General features: G+C 38.0%; 1 protein-coding gene across 1 annotated transcript in view; it reads right to left on the reverse strand.

Moving 5' to 3' along the window:
• The window catches only part of ADAMTSL1 (ADAMTS like 1), a 423754-nt gene that overhangs the window by 225084 nt on the left and 182191 nt on the right, over positions 1–16479 (reverse strand). Inside the window, 5 exon segments of the mRNA XM_032300230.1 lie at positions 115–199; positions 2915–3062; positions 4355–4519; positions 4521–4560; positions 9165–9215. Of these exon segments, the coding sequence (XP_032156121.1) occupies positions 115–199; positions 2915–3062; positions 4355–4519; positions 4521–4560; positions 9165–9215 (489 nt within the window).

The following is a 16479-nucleotide window of genomic DNA, read 5'->3' on the forward strand; positions in this document are numbered from 1 at the left end:
TGGTGAGATGATTACGCTTAGTTCAGAACCCATGAAAGCCACAACTAGTGAGACATTGCTTTCTTTAAACAAAGTGGTTTCAAATGTAGAACAACTTGTGCTTTGAAAACTTACGAGGGCTCCTCTGACACAGCAGCTCCTTCTTCTAGCTCTTGAGCTTGTTTGAACCATGGCAACTTGGCCTCAACTGGAAGTTTCTCTGAGAATTCAGAATTCATGCACATATAAGAGAAGAGGTTAGAACCAATCTGGGATTTTAGGAAAATTCCTTTTTCTCCTCACCAAGAAGTTACCATGTTGACCAACACGAATAATAAGTTTTTAGGTAAATCGCTGCCTCTGATGGTGGTTATATCAAGAAAAATAAAATCAAATTTAAAAATGTTTAATAATACTAGTTTCCTCTTTATTATGATGAAGAGCAAAGGGAAGTCTGATGATTATGAAAGTTGTAAGTGTAGGAGCACTAGCTCAATATGCATATAAAGAATCATCCAAGTATCTTTTCACTATTTCCTCTTGAAAAGATAGAGCAGCATTTACTTTGGAAAACAAAGTACAATAAATTCTATTGTGATACTTTAATAAATTCTTTCTTTTTTGCCTTTTAGCTAGGTGTGATCTATGTCACATTGACAAAAACAAACTCTGTCACTCTGAAATTCACAAAACATTGCTTTAGATATCTGACTCATTCAATACTACCCCAAGGCTCGCTGACAATTGGAATATGTGCAAGTGAGGTTCATAACCCATAATCTGACTTATTGCACCTATTTGTCTAGCTTTGGCCAAGCAATTCAGAACAAGCTTTCTAGTTACCTCCTGGGAAAAAAGTTGTGCAGAAAAATGAAGAGGGAGGTTATAACTGCTCCCACAGAAGTAACTGCCAAGATTCCCATTCTAGCATATTTATTAGGTTCATTTATGGGCATATTTGCCTTTATAGTATGAGCCAATGATGCTCTATCACCATTTTATAACATATAATTGCAAAGATGAAAGAAGTATGTCTATATACATATGCAACATAGAATTATATGGTATTTTAATAATGTGTAGAGAGCCAGGCTCACTCCTTAGTTGTGAAAATCAAGATTTTATTCTTGATAGTTAACCGTAAACTGCTTTTCTTTCTCTGAAGTGGCTTGAAGATAAAGCTAATAAACAATTGACGATTTTAAGTTAGGGCCATCACTTCCTGTTCTCTATGTGCAGCAATTGTTTATAGTCAAAAAACAAGGCAAGTAAGAAATGTAAAACCGCCAAAGCCAAAAGGATTTGCTAACCTTTGAAAACAGCAGCACAGTACCTATACATACATCATTTTACAACTCCTCCATCTACCCCAGTAAATGACTCAGTCAGCCGGGTGCGGTGGCTCACGCCTCTAATTCTAGCACTTCGGGAGGCCGAGGCGGGTGGATTGCCTGAGCTCAGGAGTTTGAGACCAGCCCAGGCAACACAATGAAACCCTGTCTCTACTAAAACAAATACAAAAAATTAGCCAAGTATGGCGGCGTGTGCCTGTAGTCCCAGCTACTCAGGAGGCTGTGGCAGGAGAATTGCTAGGACCCGAGAGGCAGAGGTTGCAGTGAGCCAAGATGGTGCCACTGCACTCCAGCCTGGGTGACAGAGGCTTCGTCTCAAAAAAAAAAAAAAAAAAGACAGTAAATGAAGCTGTCTCTGATGGTGTAAGTTAGCTCTCTGTCTTTCAGTGAGGAAGCATTCAGTTTGGCTCTAACAGTAGTCTTGAAATACTTTGTTGTTTTGAACTAAATCCTGTCAGATGCACCTGTTGACAACCTCCTCCTCTAGTTGAGAATGCTAATGACAGGAGTTACAAGTAACTTACTATAGTTGGAAGTTACTGTATTCCAGGCAGCAGGTCAACAACACTGTTTATGTTATATCTCATTTAACCTTCACATGTTCTCTGATTTAGATACTACAATTAATCCCACTTTACAGAGGAAGAAACCAAGGCTTCAAGAAAGGTACATTTATTAAAATTAATCTGGATTTCTGTTTTACTTGGTTTCCTTTTATATCATTAATTTAGACTTTATGATGCCATTCAGTTGCTATTAAGGCCACTTACAGTATAATAAAGAGCTACACTGTGACTGATTTTCAGAGAAATTTAATGGCTTAAAGAAATAAAGAAATGGGAGCCATATTTCATATTAAAAATGAAAGGAGGTTTATAATAAAGAGTTCTTTACTTCTGAATGGTTTGTGACTTTAGATTTTTCTATTCCATCGACACAGACAAGTAACAATGCTTGTACAGAAATCAAATTCGTATTCTTCCTAATCTGAGATTTATAAGAAGTCTGGCTTACTAACTACTTAGATCTACACTTTCCTAAAATTTCTTTTTTATAAATCATTGCAAAATCTATTAAATTCTGATATATTTTAAATTCAGTTCTGGAATTCAGTCTCATAGTAATGTTTTAATTTTCAATATAAAAAGCGAAAGTTTTCTGTTTCATCAATTTATAAGTATGTGACTTAATGTACTTCAGTCCTAGCAAAAGGGACATTCTTATGTTCACTCCCTTGTTTTTCAAAGCAAGAAATGTGGATAGTAAATCAAACATATTTCTAGAATAGCTGGTCTCCCTTTAAGCAGTTACATCTGTATTCTCCAGCAGTAGTCCTCAAACAACTTTATGACTTGGAAGATAATTATATAAATAGATTTCTACATGTAGTGCTTAATACAATTTTGCAATCAAAACCATTTGAAAGATTCTTTAAAAGGATCAAGCTCCTTTAGTAGAGTTTAAGTTATGAAGAATTCTTACTAAGAATACTTGGGATACTTAAAAATATTCCATGGAGTTTAAAACAGCACTGAGGACACACAACAATGAACAGACTGGTAATAGAGCATCTGTCAAGTTACCTTTAGGCTTATAGCAGGGAGTGGGGATGATGCATTCCTCTTTTATGTGGGGCTTTGTTTTTGGGCTACAGCCTCCTGTGTGCATCCCTCGATGGTCAATGCAGAGGACCACACGGTATCTGAGGCCATGGCCACATGTCACCGTGCACTGGAAAGAGATTGCAAGAGAGAGGAGACTCGTAGGCAAAGACTTGTTTACTTTTCTTCACTTCCCACCTACAACTTTTAATCTAAGATTTCTTTTTTTTTTTTTTTTCCCACATGAGGACTCCTGGTAAATTTATACCACTTCTTACCAGTCATGGGATCTTTGTTCTATTTGGCTATTTGATGTGAAGCTTGCTGAAAAATTAAATCACTTTCAATTCTACAGCTTTGGATTAATCGGTCAGTAATCTTTAAGTACCCACTCTGTGCAAAGTCTCAAACCAAGCACCCAAAAGAAGAAAGGAGAAAAGAGACTGTAGAGCGTGCTTAATTTTGATTACCAACACTGCATTTCATTTAGCTACTTTGCTAATGACTGCTACTTCCAAAAATATGGGAAATACCCCCACATGGATATTAAAATATTGAAACTGGGATTACAGCTAAATTACATCGCAGCATTGTCAATCTAGTTGACTACATTGAAAGGCAAAAATAACATTTCAAAGAACAGATTCAGTGACCAGATGCCTGATGTAGATTGCACCTCTCATGGTTCTCCATGTCTGGTAGCATGTCTAGATGTAGAAAATGTCACAGCTCTAATCTGCTGCCACAAAGCCATGGGGCTCAGTGAAGAGGCTTTTGTCATTTCTGAGGCTGAGGGCACGATGGTTTATTTGATCTATTTCCTTTGCCATTGTCTTTTCTGCATTAGCAGTCAGGAAACCCTGAATGACATTTTATGTTTAATTAAAACAGGTTTCCTAACATCTATAATTTTTTTTGTTTTAATTATCTTATTTCATTCCAATTTTAATTTTTGTGCTACTCTCATTTCATCTTCCCCCCTCCTCCAATGACTCATATACACAGTTTTAATATTAATCCACTTAGACTATTTTGGATACAAAGCATAATACATAAAAAATGAAATCAAACTTCTGCTCTACTGAGCTCTATCATCAAAGCAGCTTTCACAGACTCAGAATCAGTCATTCAGCCTCAATTACCCTTGAAAGGCACTTGCTTCCCCTTGCCATTTGAGGGAACATTATCTGGGGAACAATAGAGGCTTCTTGAAGAAACTTGAAGAAAGACATTTTAAAAAAAACATCATTTACTTTTGGTCATGCTGGATTTGGGGCATTCCTACTCCAGGAGCTAAGCTGGTAGGCTTCTAGACACCTCAAGAAGAGTGTGGAGCTGCACAGGGAACCCGGAGGGGCCATGATGATGAGAGGGAAGAGTGGACTTACTCTCCTAATGAACAAAGAAAGAAGGCACAGTTACCGGAGACCACTCCTGTGCCAGCCATTTAGGGCAGTCAAAAATGTTGCAGGGCTGCGCGATGGGCATCTTAGGGGTGTACATGCATTTCCACTCTTCCACTGAAGTGACATGCCCCTGGATGTCCTCCTCCACACAGGAAACTGCCCGGCTCTGGATGCCCCCCCCCACACGAGGAGGAGCACGCGGTCCATGGGGTGGCCTCCCACCTACAGAAGCAAGGGGAGTCATCAGGGCAGACAGGCACATTGCTAAGCCTCCTCAGTGACCAGTCGACCAACCCATTTCCCGTGCCTATTGGTATAATCAGGTTCTGAGAGGCTAAGGTGCAGAGAACCAAAAGCCATCTATTGCCTGAAATCTGAAGAGCAAGAGACAAGGATTCAATGTTGGCAAAAGGGCTCTGTAAACTGTGATGCTCTACACAAATGTAAGCCATTACAGTTTTGAGAGCTGTCCATAAAGATGTCTGTGCTGTCTGCAACCTACTCAGAAGATGTAGGATATAGTTCTGCCCTTCTCCCATAGTTTCAAGGTACATATATATAAAATTTATTTTCATTAAACCATTAAGTATCCATCACAAGACTAAAGTTGTATAATCAGTTAACACTAATAGTTTGCACCTGCTGATACTTATTATTTTCAATGTAACACTTATTTTTTTTTAAAGAACATATTATGAGGAGAAGCTCATAAAAGACAGGTAAACAAAACGCTCTCTCCTTTGCTTCTGCAATCATCAGCTTTGGGGCTACGTAGATTCAGCACAATTCTGATGTTCAAACTGTACTATCATTAAGCTGAGGAGCCAAAGTGTTTATCTACGTATTCCCTAAATGTTGCGGGATACTGGTAGTTAGAGTTCCTCCAGTAAAGAACTCTTGGAACTGTGAAGAGGTTTGGTTTTGGTTGGAAGGCTAATGGCATCTGAATCTAGACATATAATTAAGTAAGGTAGAAAATAACAATATTGTCAATAATATTTAAGAGACTTCCACTGATTTTAGTTTTCAGAGCTTTACACAGCTCTGAAGCATTAGGTCCCAGATGCAGAGAGATATCTTTGCCATATTCTTTTCTCTCCTCCTGTAGATTTAGAGAACGTAGAATTTCTAAAAACAGAAACATGGGGACTGAGTGAGTTGAGCTTCTCTTTTTTGCATATATTCTGCTTATTGATGAGAATTGCTAAGGAGATTTAAGATTTCTCTTAGAATTATGAGAGATATAATTTTAATGAAACAAAATGTCACCGAGTTGATCCATTTGAATAGTTAAAATTTTTAAATATTGCAGAGGCACACCATTGAGACATTAATTATTCTGTAAGCAGGTTTCTGTGTACATTGTGAGCTTGATTTCTCTTCTGCATGAGCCTGAATCATGTGTTTTTTTCTAGTTACAAAGGGCTTTCCTTCACATTTTCTCTGCATTGTTCAAGTTTAGGGAGCAACTGTTATCTCCACTGCCAAAAGTCAAGACGTGCTGCCAAATATAATATTTTCCTATGTGTATTTCCCCCGGAGATATGTAAGAAAATGTCATTATGGGGAAACTGAGGCCCTCTGTTTGGCCCTTGGGAGACTTTCTGATCTCTTTCAAGAGAATAAAGTAGTTCTGTAGAGAGTTTCTCTTCCCAATGGGTAAGACCAATTCTCCTTAGTCTCCACGTAAATCTCTGGAGGGCTTCCTTCTGGAGGTGAATAACAGGCCTGATTCAGATTAAAGTTGGGTTGAATACATAAGTATGTATTCACAATAGATTTGATCTGACAGTGAAGTAGGAATATGTTTTTAAATGTACATTTAATCACTTAGAATATTAAGATGCCATAAAAGAGCACAGTTTCTAATTGGTACTCTAAAATTCCTAAGCTTGACCCTATTAAAGGGAGAGTGATTAATTTCTGTCTCAGCACTTGGACCTAACTATAGTAGAATTTCACAAATAGCAATAAGTATCTTTTTCAATATCAGTGATCATAGAAAGACAAATGAGGCTAATATTATTCCAAAAATGTATACTATGGTTCCAGCATACAGCTACAGTTATATGTGTAGAAAATTATCATGTGAATCCTTATATAAGCATAGGGTTATGTGGAATCTTGAAGCAAAACATGTCTGTGTGTTTTAAAGAAAGCGTAACAAAAGCTGAGAGAGAGCATGTCAGGAGATCTGAAGATGGTAATCAGGTAAGTGCTCAGAATAAAAATGACATATCCAAGAGTCTTATCCTGGAGAACACTGAATAAATTTATGATCATTTAAACTCTTTTGGTTTTTAATTTTTTTAAACACACAGTGTGTTTAAGAAATTCTCAAATTAAGCAGGATGCAGCAGAGTGGCATATATTAATTATAAATCAAGATAATTATTCAGACTACATTCTCATATTACATCTGGATATGTGTTATAGTCAAAGACTGAAAGCAGGAAAGAATAAGCTAAAAATATATTCATTGTTTTATACCTATACTTGTGTTCTTAACCCCATTTAAATAATTTAAATTGCCTTGATCAGTGGGCAGCTGCCATTTGAGAACCATTTTTGAGCCTCCATTCTTCTTATGAATGAAAACGTAGTTGTAGAAATAGCTTCCATTTACTAAGATTTTGTCAATAGAGCTGAATATATAACTTTAGAACTAGTTCAGTGTTAGACATACAGGGGTTAAAAAATGTGATATACGGATATGCCAAGAGTGTACACAAGGACAAAGTACAAACACCCAGGAGGATCATTTTAATATTCCATTGGAATTTGGGCATTTGGGGAAAATCCCAATCTATAAGAAATCAATTTTAACTTAATATAGGTATTAGTTATGACAGAGAAAGATAAACAACAGAGATCACAGATAAAACAGCAATCTAGGAATTGCCATTCCAGGAAAAACATACACTTGATGTTGCTTACTCCTGATGTCCAACTCTACCTTTATCTTGAAATAATGAAATGTATGGCTTTCATACAAACAGATACATATATTCTACGAACATTTATTTTACAGATACAGAAATTGAAACCAAATGAACTCTTGGTTCAGTTAAATTAATCTTTTGGTATTTTAATTAAATTCTTTTCAAGGACAAGAGTTCTGAATTCAACCAGAAAAATAATACATCAGGAACATTCTAAAGCCATTTATTGTCTTTATCACTATAGTCACAGGAAAGTAGGAGGGAGCTGACTAATGACATAGCCACATAGCGAAATAATTTAAAATAACAAGAAAATCAACAAGTATATCTAGTACAAGTCAAATTCGTTTCCTATATGTGATCATTAGGTGAAAGCCAGTCACTAGACATATTTAAGTAGACACTGGATGACAACTTTCATTTGTATATATGTATTTTATAAACATTGATAGATGGGCAAATATGTATGCATTGAACAGATGAATGCATATTCGTATAAATACATATGTTAACGTTTCTGTGGTCTATGGTTGTGATTGTTGGGGAAGGAATGGGAGAATGAAGCATCAATGGGGAGCTGCACTAGATGACTTTGAGGGACCTCCATCTGGATTCTAATTCATTAGGTATTTGGAGATTTTTCCATTAAACTTTTACAGCTCAAAATAAAATTATTTTCTGGGTTTGGTTTAGTTTGAATGGAGCAGGCTATTGTAGATTACTCCAAACAATTATGATCAGATTTAAACCTTTAGTTCTAAATAGCAGCTGATTCCCACAAGGGCCAAATAAGCAAAAAAAATAGAGCATAGGTCTACTTCAATCCCAGTTCTAATTTCTGCTATCTGTGGAGCTGTTTCCAATGCGGCAGGCGATACACTCAGTAGCTAGTACATTTTTTAGCTTCTCCAGTTTTCATATGAATATATTATAAAGAGAACAATTTCTTTTAAAAGTTCTTGGCTTACTTTCATGATTTTTAGAAGTTTTTAAAAGTACTGTACTTTTGGCCGGGCGCGGTGGCTCAAGCCTGTAATCCCAGCACTTTGGGAGGCCGAGGCGGGTGGATTACGAGGTCAAGAGATCGAGACCATCCTGGTCAACATGGTGAAACCCCGTCTCTACTAAAAATACAAAACATTAGCTGGGCATGGTGGCGGGTGCCTGTAATTCCAGCTACTCAGGAGGCCGAGGCAGGAGAATTGCCTGAACCCAGGAGGCGGAGGTTGCAGTGAGCCGAGATCGCGCCATTGCACTCCAGCCTGGGTAGCAAGAGCGAAACTCCGTCTCAAAAAAAAAAAAAAAAAAAAAAAAAGTACTGTACTTTTAAAAAGCAATGCAGCACATTGGATTTTGTTTAGAAAAAACAGCCCCCAAAATGTTCTGAATAAGAAGAATATAAAAAATTGCCTTTTGTGCTTAATTACAATTTCTTTGAAATAAAAAGTGGACATTTAAAGCCCATATGCAGAATAACATCACATCTGGAAGTCCATGTTAGTGGTAGTGCAATAATACTTTAGGCAGTGTTTGCTTAATAGTTAGCAACAGTGCTTTAATGACTAGGGTCCTACTGAGAGGAAAAATAGAAAAGGACAAAGGGAGAGAAAGCAAGACATAACAGAAACCCGTACACTATCTAATCACAGTGAATTACCGTGTTCGCTCCAGTGTAATATGATTCTACCTTAAAATAGTTTTTGAACGATAAGCTTACAGTCTGAACAGGCTAGTATTATTCAAAAGCAGAATTCAGAATGGATTGCAAAATATACCATCTACCATCTTAAAAACACAGAATTTCTCTATGTATATCTTTAAATATAGATAAGCAGCAGAAGACTAATTTGCTAATTCTAACATCAGGATGATTGATTTACGTACCGAGGAAGGGGATGGTAGAGGTCATAAGGCATGATCTGCTTGTATCCGTCACTGTTAGGAACAATAATGCCAACCCTCTGAGTAGAAGGTACACACAATAAAATAAACACTAAATGATTACATTATACAGATTTTTAATACAAATGCAAAATAACATTAATAAACTGTATCTGAAAAACAACACTAAAACAGTTTATCTTTATGCCAGCATATGCTTTACAATGGGGTGAGTTCTTTAAAAGGGCACCATTTACTATAATTAGTTCTCTGATCCAAGCAGGAAATACCACTGCAAAGGGTGGTGGCAAGAAAACTTGGCACCTTATCATTAACTATGACACAATAAGCTTGTAAATGTTCTTTAATCCCCAAATTACACATCCTGTGAGGTCATTATTATTATCATCATTATTCATGTTACTTCCAGATGCTCACCAAGCAGTTACAGTAACTGTCTCACTTCTGATGAAAGAGAGAGCTATTCAAGCAGGAGAATATGTACCTCAAAACTGACAATACTATGTGACTGCATTAGCAAACAGGTTTCTTCTCTTGGCAGATCTAGGGAATTCACTAATACCTGGAAAATAGCCACTTGGGTATTTTATAAGGGGAGGGAAAATACTGAACATAGCAGGCAACTACTAGCAAAGGCAAATTTCCTACCAAAATAAAGGTAGGCAGTTAAAATGAGATATTATGAAAAGTGGTTGTTTTTTTTTTGCCTAAAAAATATTATACAGTGTTAACTGCTATTGCAGTGATTGCCATGGCTTGTTAGTACCTCTAGGGCCCTGGGAAACCTGTGAGGTTTAGAGACAGAGTGGATGCTCAGGGTCCACAAGACATATCACAGGCTGTGTGGAGGTTCTTGGAGGCCTTTAGGATGTCAATAAACTACTCTAACCCACTTCACTGATTTCAACTAAAGTCTCCAATTGGTAAGACTGGTGGGTCCCTGCGGAGGCCTAGTTTTCTGGTTTGCAGAGGACTAATGATTCATGGGTTTTGGATAAGACCGCTAGTGCAACAGCACCTTCATCAAGAGTGGGAGATGGTGATGCACAGATGCAGAGCATGGGAGCGCCTCAGTGGAAGATGCTTACGCTGCAACTGATAAATGACAGAATGGCCCTCTTTGGGGTATTGAAGGGACTCATGTATTCTATCTGTGCCTCTGGGATAGATGGATGTGTATATATTTATACATCTATATAATATCTTTACATTCAATATAAATGAAGACTTCCATTTTCACCCATTCCCCCGATACAGGATGATATAGTAGGTTTATAAAATACGGCTAGCAAACCCAGGTGTTTGGGTAGAAAGAGTGAGCTATGAGTGTGGATCACAAAGATTAAAATTGCACTGGCTGGAGATGATGAAAAGTAAGAAGGAGACGGAGAGGGATAAAGGGGCCTGCATAGTTTCTGAAGAAATTACTGAAAGGTAGGGGGATACATGAGAGAAGTCCAATCTTGTTTTTTAAAAAATGGGAAACAAAGCGATTAAGATGGCTATCTATTCCCAGGAGAGAAGGTCACTGGAGTACTAACTTATTTAGTTTACGTGATCAAATTTTCTGTATTTATTTGTGTAAGTTCTTTATACTCATTTGTGTGACAAAATTTTCATGATGTGTGTGTGTTTGTGTGTGTGTATTAACCTTCAGTAACAATGTATAAGAAATGGGGGCTGGGCGCGATGGCTCACGCCTGTATTCCCAGCACTTTGGGAGGCCAAGGCCGGGGGATCATGAGGTCAAGAGATCAAGACCATCCTGGTCAACATGGTGAAACCCCTTCTCTACTAAAAAATACAAAAATTAGCTGGGCATGGTGGCATGTGCCTGTAGTCCCCAGCTACTTGGGAGGCTGAGGCAGGAGAATTGCTTGAACCCAGGAGGCAGATTACAGTGAGCTGAGATTGTGCCACTGCACTCCAGCCTGGAGCCTGGAAACAAAGCAAGACTCTGTCTCAAAAAAAAAAAGAAAAAGAAATGGGATGCTGCCTTTTGGCAATGTTCACAATCCCACTGTTCTTTACACAAGGATGAAATGAACAGCTCTTAAACTTTTCTTTTTTTTTTTGAATTAAATGTCCTATTCTTTTCTACTTTCTTCTGACAGATAAGAAATCAGGTGAAAGCTTAATCCTTCCTTTTGTTAGAATCATTCTAACATCTAGTAAGAATTATTCTTACACCTAGTAACAAAGGGACTTTTTTTTTCTAGAAGGACTATGTTTTAAAGAATGCCAATCATCTTCCACAGTCCTTCTAGGAAGTTTGTACATACACTGTTATCTAATAGCAGTTGATTAAGTAATACATCAAATTGATTTTGAAGTTCTATTTTACCTTCTCTGGTATCTTTATTCATGCTACATCAATTTCTAAATGTAGAAATGCCTACCATTGCTTTCTCTCCTGAAAAAATTTATGGCTGTAATTTGTCATCTTCAACATTAGAATAAACAGTTGCAGATGTGTCAACTGATTTATCAGCTGATGATATTTAAAATGGAGACAGTAACACTGAAGGAGACAAGCTGAAGTGAAGGAGAATAAAAGGGAGAGTGTACAGAATTCAAGATGTTGAGCTTTGCTTTGGGCCGATTTAGAAATTATGTTTTTGTTTGAACAGGGAGCTTGAAACCTGGATTCAGCAAAACTATAGCTATATTTGTCTTTCTATGACATGGGTCATGGTGAAGACTCATAAAATGACTCTATAGCACCTGTGAAAACAGAAAGATATCAAAACAATGGTGCTCTGTCCAGTCCTGCTAATGCATATTCGTGTGCATGGGCTCAGCTCACTCTCGGGTTCATGCCATGGCCCGAGCCTTTCACTACATCATCACGGGGGAAAGCAAGCTTGCCTAAAGTTAACTTCCAATTGCTTACTTATTGCTTACTTTTTTCCTTAGGCAAAATGTGCATCATAAATAATGATGAAAAAGGCTGTAATTTAGGGACTTTAAGAAGTTCTCCCCATGTTTAGGTCTTGATATGGGTATGTGTGCATGTATGCATGCATTCAGACATGCATCTGAATAGGTGGGGACTGGTGAAGGAGGCTTAAATGATTTTAAAAAAACAACCACAAAGGGAAAAGATAGAAGAAACAGTTGGCTTGGGAGCAAAACTCATTCTGCACTGCCTTCACTATGCTGACCACCACGCATGCACTTCTTACATCGTTTCTCTTATATTGGGTAGTAACATGACTCCATCTAACATCCCCATCATCAGGGGTTGTGGTGGTAACAGGAGAAGGTGAGCATGAGAAAGTGATCATTCTGGCGTAATGTGGTATAAGAAGAAAAGGCATCCCACCTCTTCCTCTCAAAATACACACCTTACTGAATTGTCCGATGACAATTCACGAGAATGACTCAGTGTTATGACAAGTTCATATAATGAAACACTATGCGGCACAGGAACATAATGCTTTTTAATCATTTTTAATGACCTGGAAAAATGTTCAAATGTAATATCAACTAATAATTGAATATGAAATAGAATGTATGATATGATCTATAATACTAAGAAAATATATAGATGGTATATACATCTATGCATTTTCATAATATATGTTTATGTGGCACATAGAATATACACATTTGTACACGTGTATATACATGTACATACACATATATAAAAACTCACAGCAGTTACTTATTTGTTTGGATTATGAGTACTTTTTGCTTTCTTTTTAAATGTTTTTCTATTTTCTAAGCTTTCTATAATATATTACCTTTTACAATCATAGCAATTAGAATATTCAAGTATGACAAAATTCAAATCGAAGAAAGCATAAGACAGAAACTTTGGAACTATAATGTAAGTGGATAAAATGAGGCCATCATCTCAAATTCCACGTGTCACTTCAAGATCATTGAGTCTGTGCAGAAGTAATCTAAGATGCTACTTTAGAACGGTGTGCCCAGTGTTGAAGAAAAGCCAAAATTGGGCTCACACTGCTCAGTCGTAGAAGGTAACTACTGTGATACATCTCTCGCTACGAGAAAAATTAAAGTAGTTAACTCCACGGACACCTAATTTACTGGGGTGCTGTTCTTTTTACAATGAAAACAGGCTATATAGGGATCCTTTTATGGTTTCAAGGGTTTCTCTCAGCTAATCTCTCATGACCTCTTGCCTCTTCTCCGGAACTGCAAATCTTCATTTCTGATTTCCTGATAACTGGATGTACTCTAGGCTTTTCAAGCTCAGTGCATCCCAGGCAATTCACTATTCCGTCCTGCTTCTTCTCTTGTGGTCATGACTACCATTCAGGCACAGCCACTGTCCTACCCACTGTACATTGGGGCTATCTTCACCACTCAGCTCTTCCAGTTGTCATCTCAACACCAGCAGTGTTTGCCAAGTAGATCTCCTCGTGACACAAGTTTGGGTGTTTTCACACCAGTTTCCTAACAGATCAATCCAGCCTACTCATTGCTGCCAAAGCACCTGATATTCCACTTCACCATTTAGAAGACTTATGTGGTTCCATAATGCCTAGTGAAATTTATTAGTCAAATGCTACCTCTCCTAAATTCTTGCCTATTTTCTCTCTTAACATCTAGCCAGAAATTCTCTCTCTTTCTTCTCAACACCCCCAATACTAACTCCTCTCCGTACTTTTAACTGTATACTGTTGGCGCTCTGTATCCATGGGTCCTGCATCTGTGGATTCAACCATAGCGTGAAAATATTTGAAGAAAAAAATGGATGGTTGCATCTGTACTGAACATGTACAGACGTTTTCCCTCACAATTATTCCCTAAACATTGCAGTATAACAATTATTTACATATCATAAACCTTTCATAAGGTATACATGATCCAGAGATGATTTAAAGCACAACGAGGGTGTATATAGGTCCCTTGGTGTATATACCACTTTATATAAGGAAGGGACTTGAGCATCTGTGGCTTTTGGTATATGTGGAGGTGGGGATGGGGTGGGTCCTGGAATCCCCCATGGATACTAAAGCCAACTGTACTAACTATTGCACAAGTTTTTCTTTAGTTTATCACCATGAGGCAGAACCTGTATTGGTTCTTTATTGCATCTCTTAGGACAGTGCTCTGTACATAGGTGATTAGTCAATAATCACTGAGTGAAATTATGTTATGAGTGTGCAGATGCAAAGGCAAGGAATGCAACTCCATCCAAAATTAAAACATAAAAGCAAAAACAAGGTTAAAACCTAGATAGGAAAGAAGGGAAAAAACTCCCACACTGCCACTGTTGTGCACATGTTCAGTCCCATGCCTTGCCTTTTGCTGGCCCTGCCATCTTTGAGAGAGAGCAGTCTGATGCAGAGACTGGCCTGGCAGTGTAGGAAGGTTGTCCAGGCAAGCAGGGGTGATTGGCTGATGGAAGCAGAGAAAGGACAGATTAGTGACAACCGTGTTTCTATCCTGCTTGGCTTACCTCTGTATCTCTTCATTGGCTATCTCCCAGAAATAACTCTGAAAGCTTTTAAAAAGATCGTCTCTTCTCTTTTTCTCATGTGTCTTTCAGATACCATGCTGCTTTGAACAACTCAGCCTGCCCTGGACAGTGTTGGGGCCCAGACTCTACTTGACTCATTTTTGTCTGTGCCATGGCACCAAGCACAGAAGCTTTTACAAAATAGGTGACTAGATTTTTAAAAAATGAATGAAATTATGTGTAGTAGAAAGGTCTCTGGTATAGAAAATGGTGGTCTATCTTCTCTGGAAAACCTCAGGGCAATGGAAACTAGCCTATTTCTAAGCAACAGTTTAGAAGAGGGCAGGAGAGAAGCAATAAAAGCTGGAAGAGATACAAGCACTTTGTTCTTTCATGAGTAGCAAAGCATGGAAGATCTGGCCATAATGAAGAAAAGGATCACCTGAGAGACTGGGAGTTGGATGGACAGTACTCCTCTCTGCTATCTTCTTTCTATGTAACTTTGAGTACCTTACATCAACGTTTGGCCATCTGCAAAATCTTAGTCCTGGATGAGATCAGAAGTTTGAAGGTGAAGTAACAGTAGGTGCCTGGAAATCCATGCCACTGGACTCTATCTTAACTGCCCCTTCCCAGCGGCCGCTGAGGGCAGAACTCAGAGCTTAGTGGGCCACAGCTTGAAATCCGCTAAACTAAGATAATTCTCTCAAAACTTCTCCTCCTGTAACACTTCATGATTTCTTAAAACACAGAGAATTTCTCTAACATTTACAGAGGCAAATTGGGATTCAGCAAATCAGAAAATATTCTGTAATTAGGTCCCATTTAAAAAAAAAACCATAAACTAAGCAGCAACATTCATTTATCTGGGCTTCCACTAGAGCCAGATGAAAAGGAGTCTGCTTTGTACAAATCTGAAAACAGTTTTTTTGGACATAAATTCATTTTCTGTAATAAACTAAATACTAAAGAGTTTTAATATTTTGGGTCAAATCATTGAACACTTCCTCACATCTACATTTCTGGGGTTAAACATTCTTGGTATTAATGTATGTAATTTCTAAACTGCTTTTAAATAAGTGAGAGTAATATTTCCTTGGTCTTTGTTTACTTCTTTCTGTACTGACTGATTAAGCCATTGGTTGATTTGAGTAAACACCAGTATTTACACTTACAGGAAAGAGGCTTGCCTAACCTGAGTATGTGGTCAATTCAAACACCCAGACTTGGCACTGGTATGGTTAGCGGTTTTGTGCTGTGCTTGCTGTTCTATGTTGGGTTGGAACCAGGTCTCATAGGTTGGTGAAGGCGTCGTGCAGAACAAGGATGACTGTGGGATTTGATGGCATGAAGGCTGCACCAGGGATCAGGTTGCCTGCCTTTACGTAGCATAGGAGATGCTGTGGTACTGGAAGAACTTAGATCCACATCCCAGCTTGCTTTTGCCAAGTGGCCCTAACACTTAACCTCTTTGAGCTTCAATTTTTTTCATCTGTAAAATATAGGTGACAACACCTGGCCTGCTAACCTAGGGATTGTAAAACTAAATAAGATAATGGATGTGAAGGCACCTTATAAACTTCAAACAGAAGTGACATTGGGTTAGTTGTTTTACCAGTCTGTGTCTCAGTTTAATCATGATAGCTGATGTTTGGTGAGGGCTTGGCACCTCACTAAGGGCTTTACATATGTTATCTCATGATTTCTCACAGTTACTCTCTGACAGGAATATTTATTTTACAGATGGCAAAACTCAGGCCTAGATAAGAAGTTACTTAGCTAGTAAAGTCTTGTGGCTACAAACTGACCGACTGAAGTTAAAAATCAGGATGGTAACAATACCTACTCTATTAACTCACAGGC

This window comes from Sapajus apella, unplaced genomic scaffold (assembly GCF_009761245.1).
Source record: "Sapajus apella isolate SASKATOON/1434 unplaced genomic scaffold, GSC_monkey_1.0 scaffold42, whole genome shotgun sequence".
In the NCBI taxonomy this organism is placed as follows: Eukaryota; Metazoa; Chordata; class Mammalia; order Primates; family Cebidae; genus Sapajus; species Sapajus apella.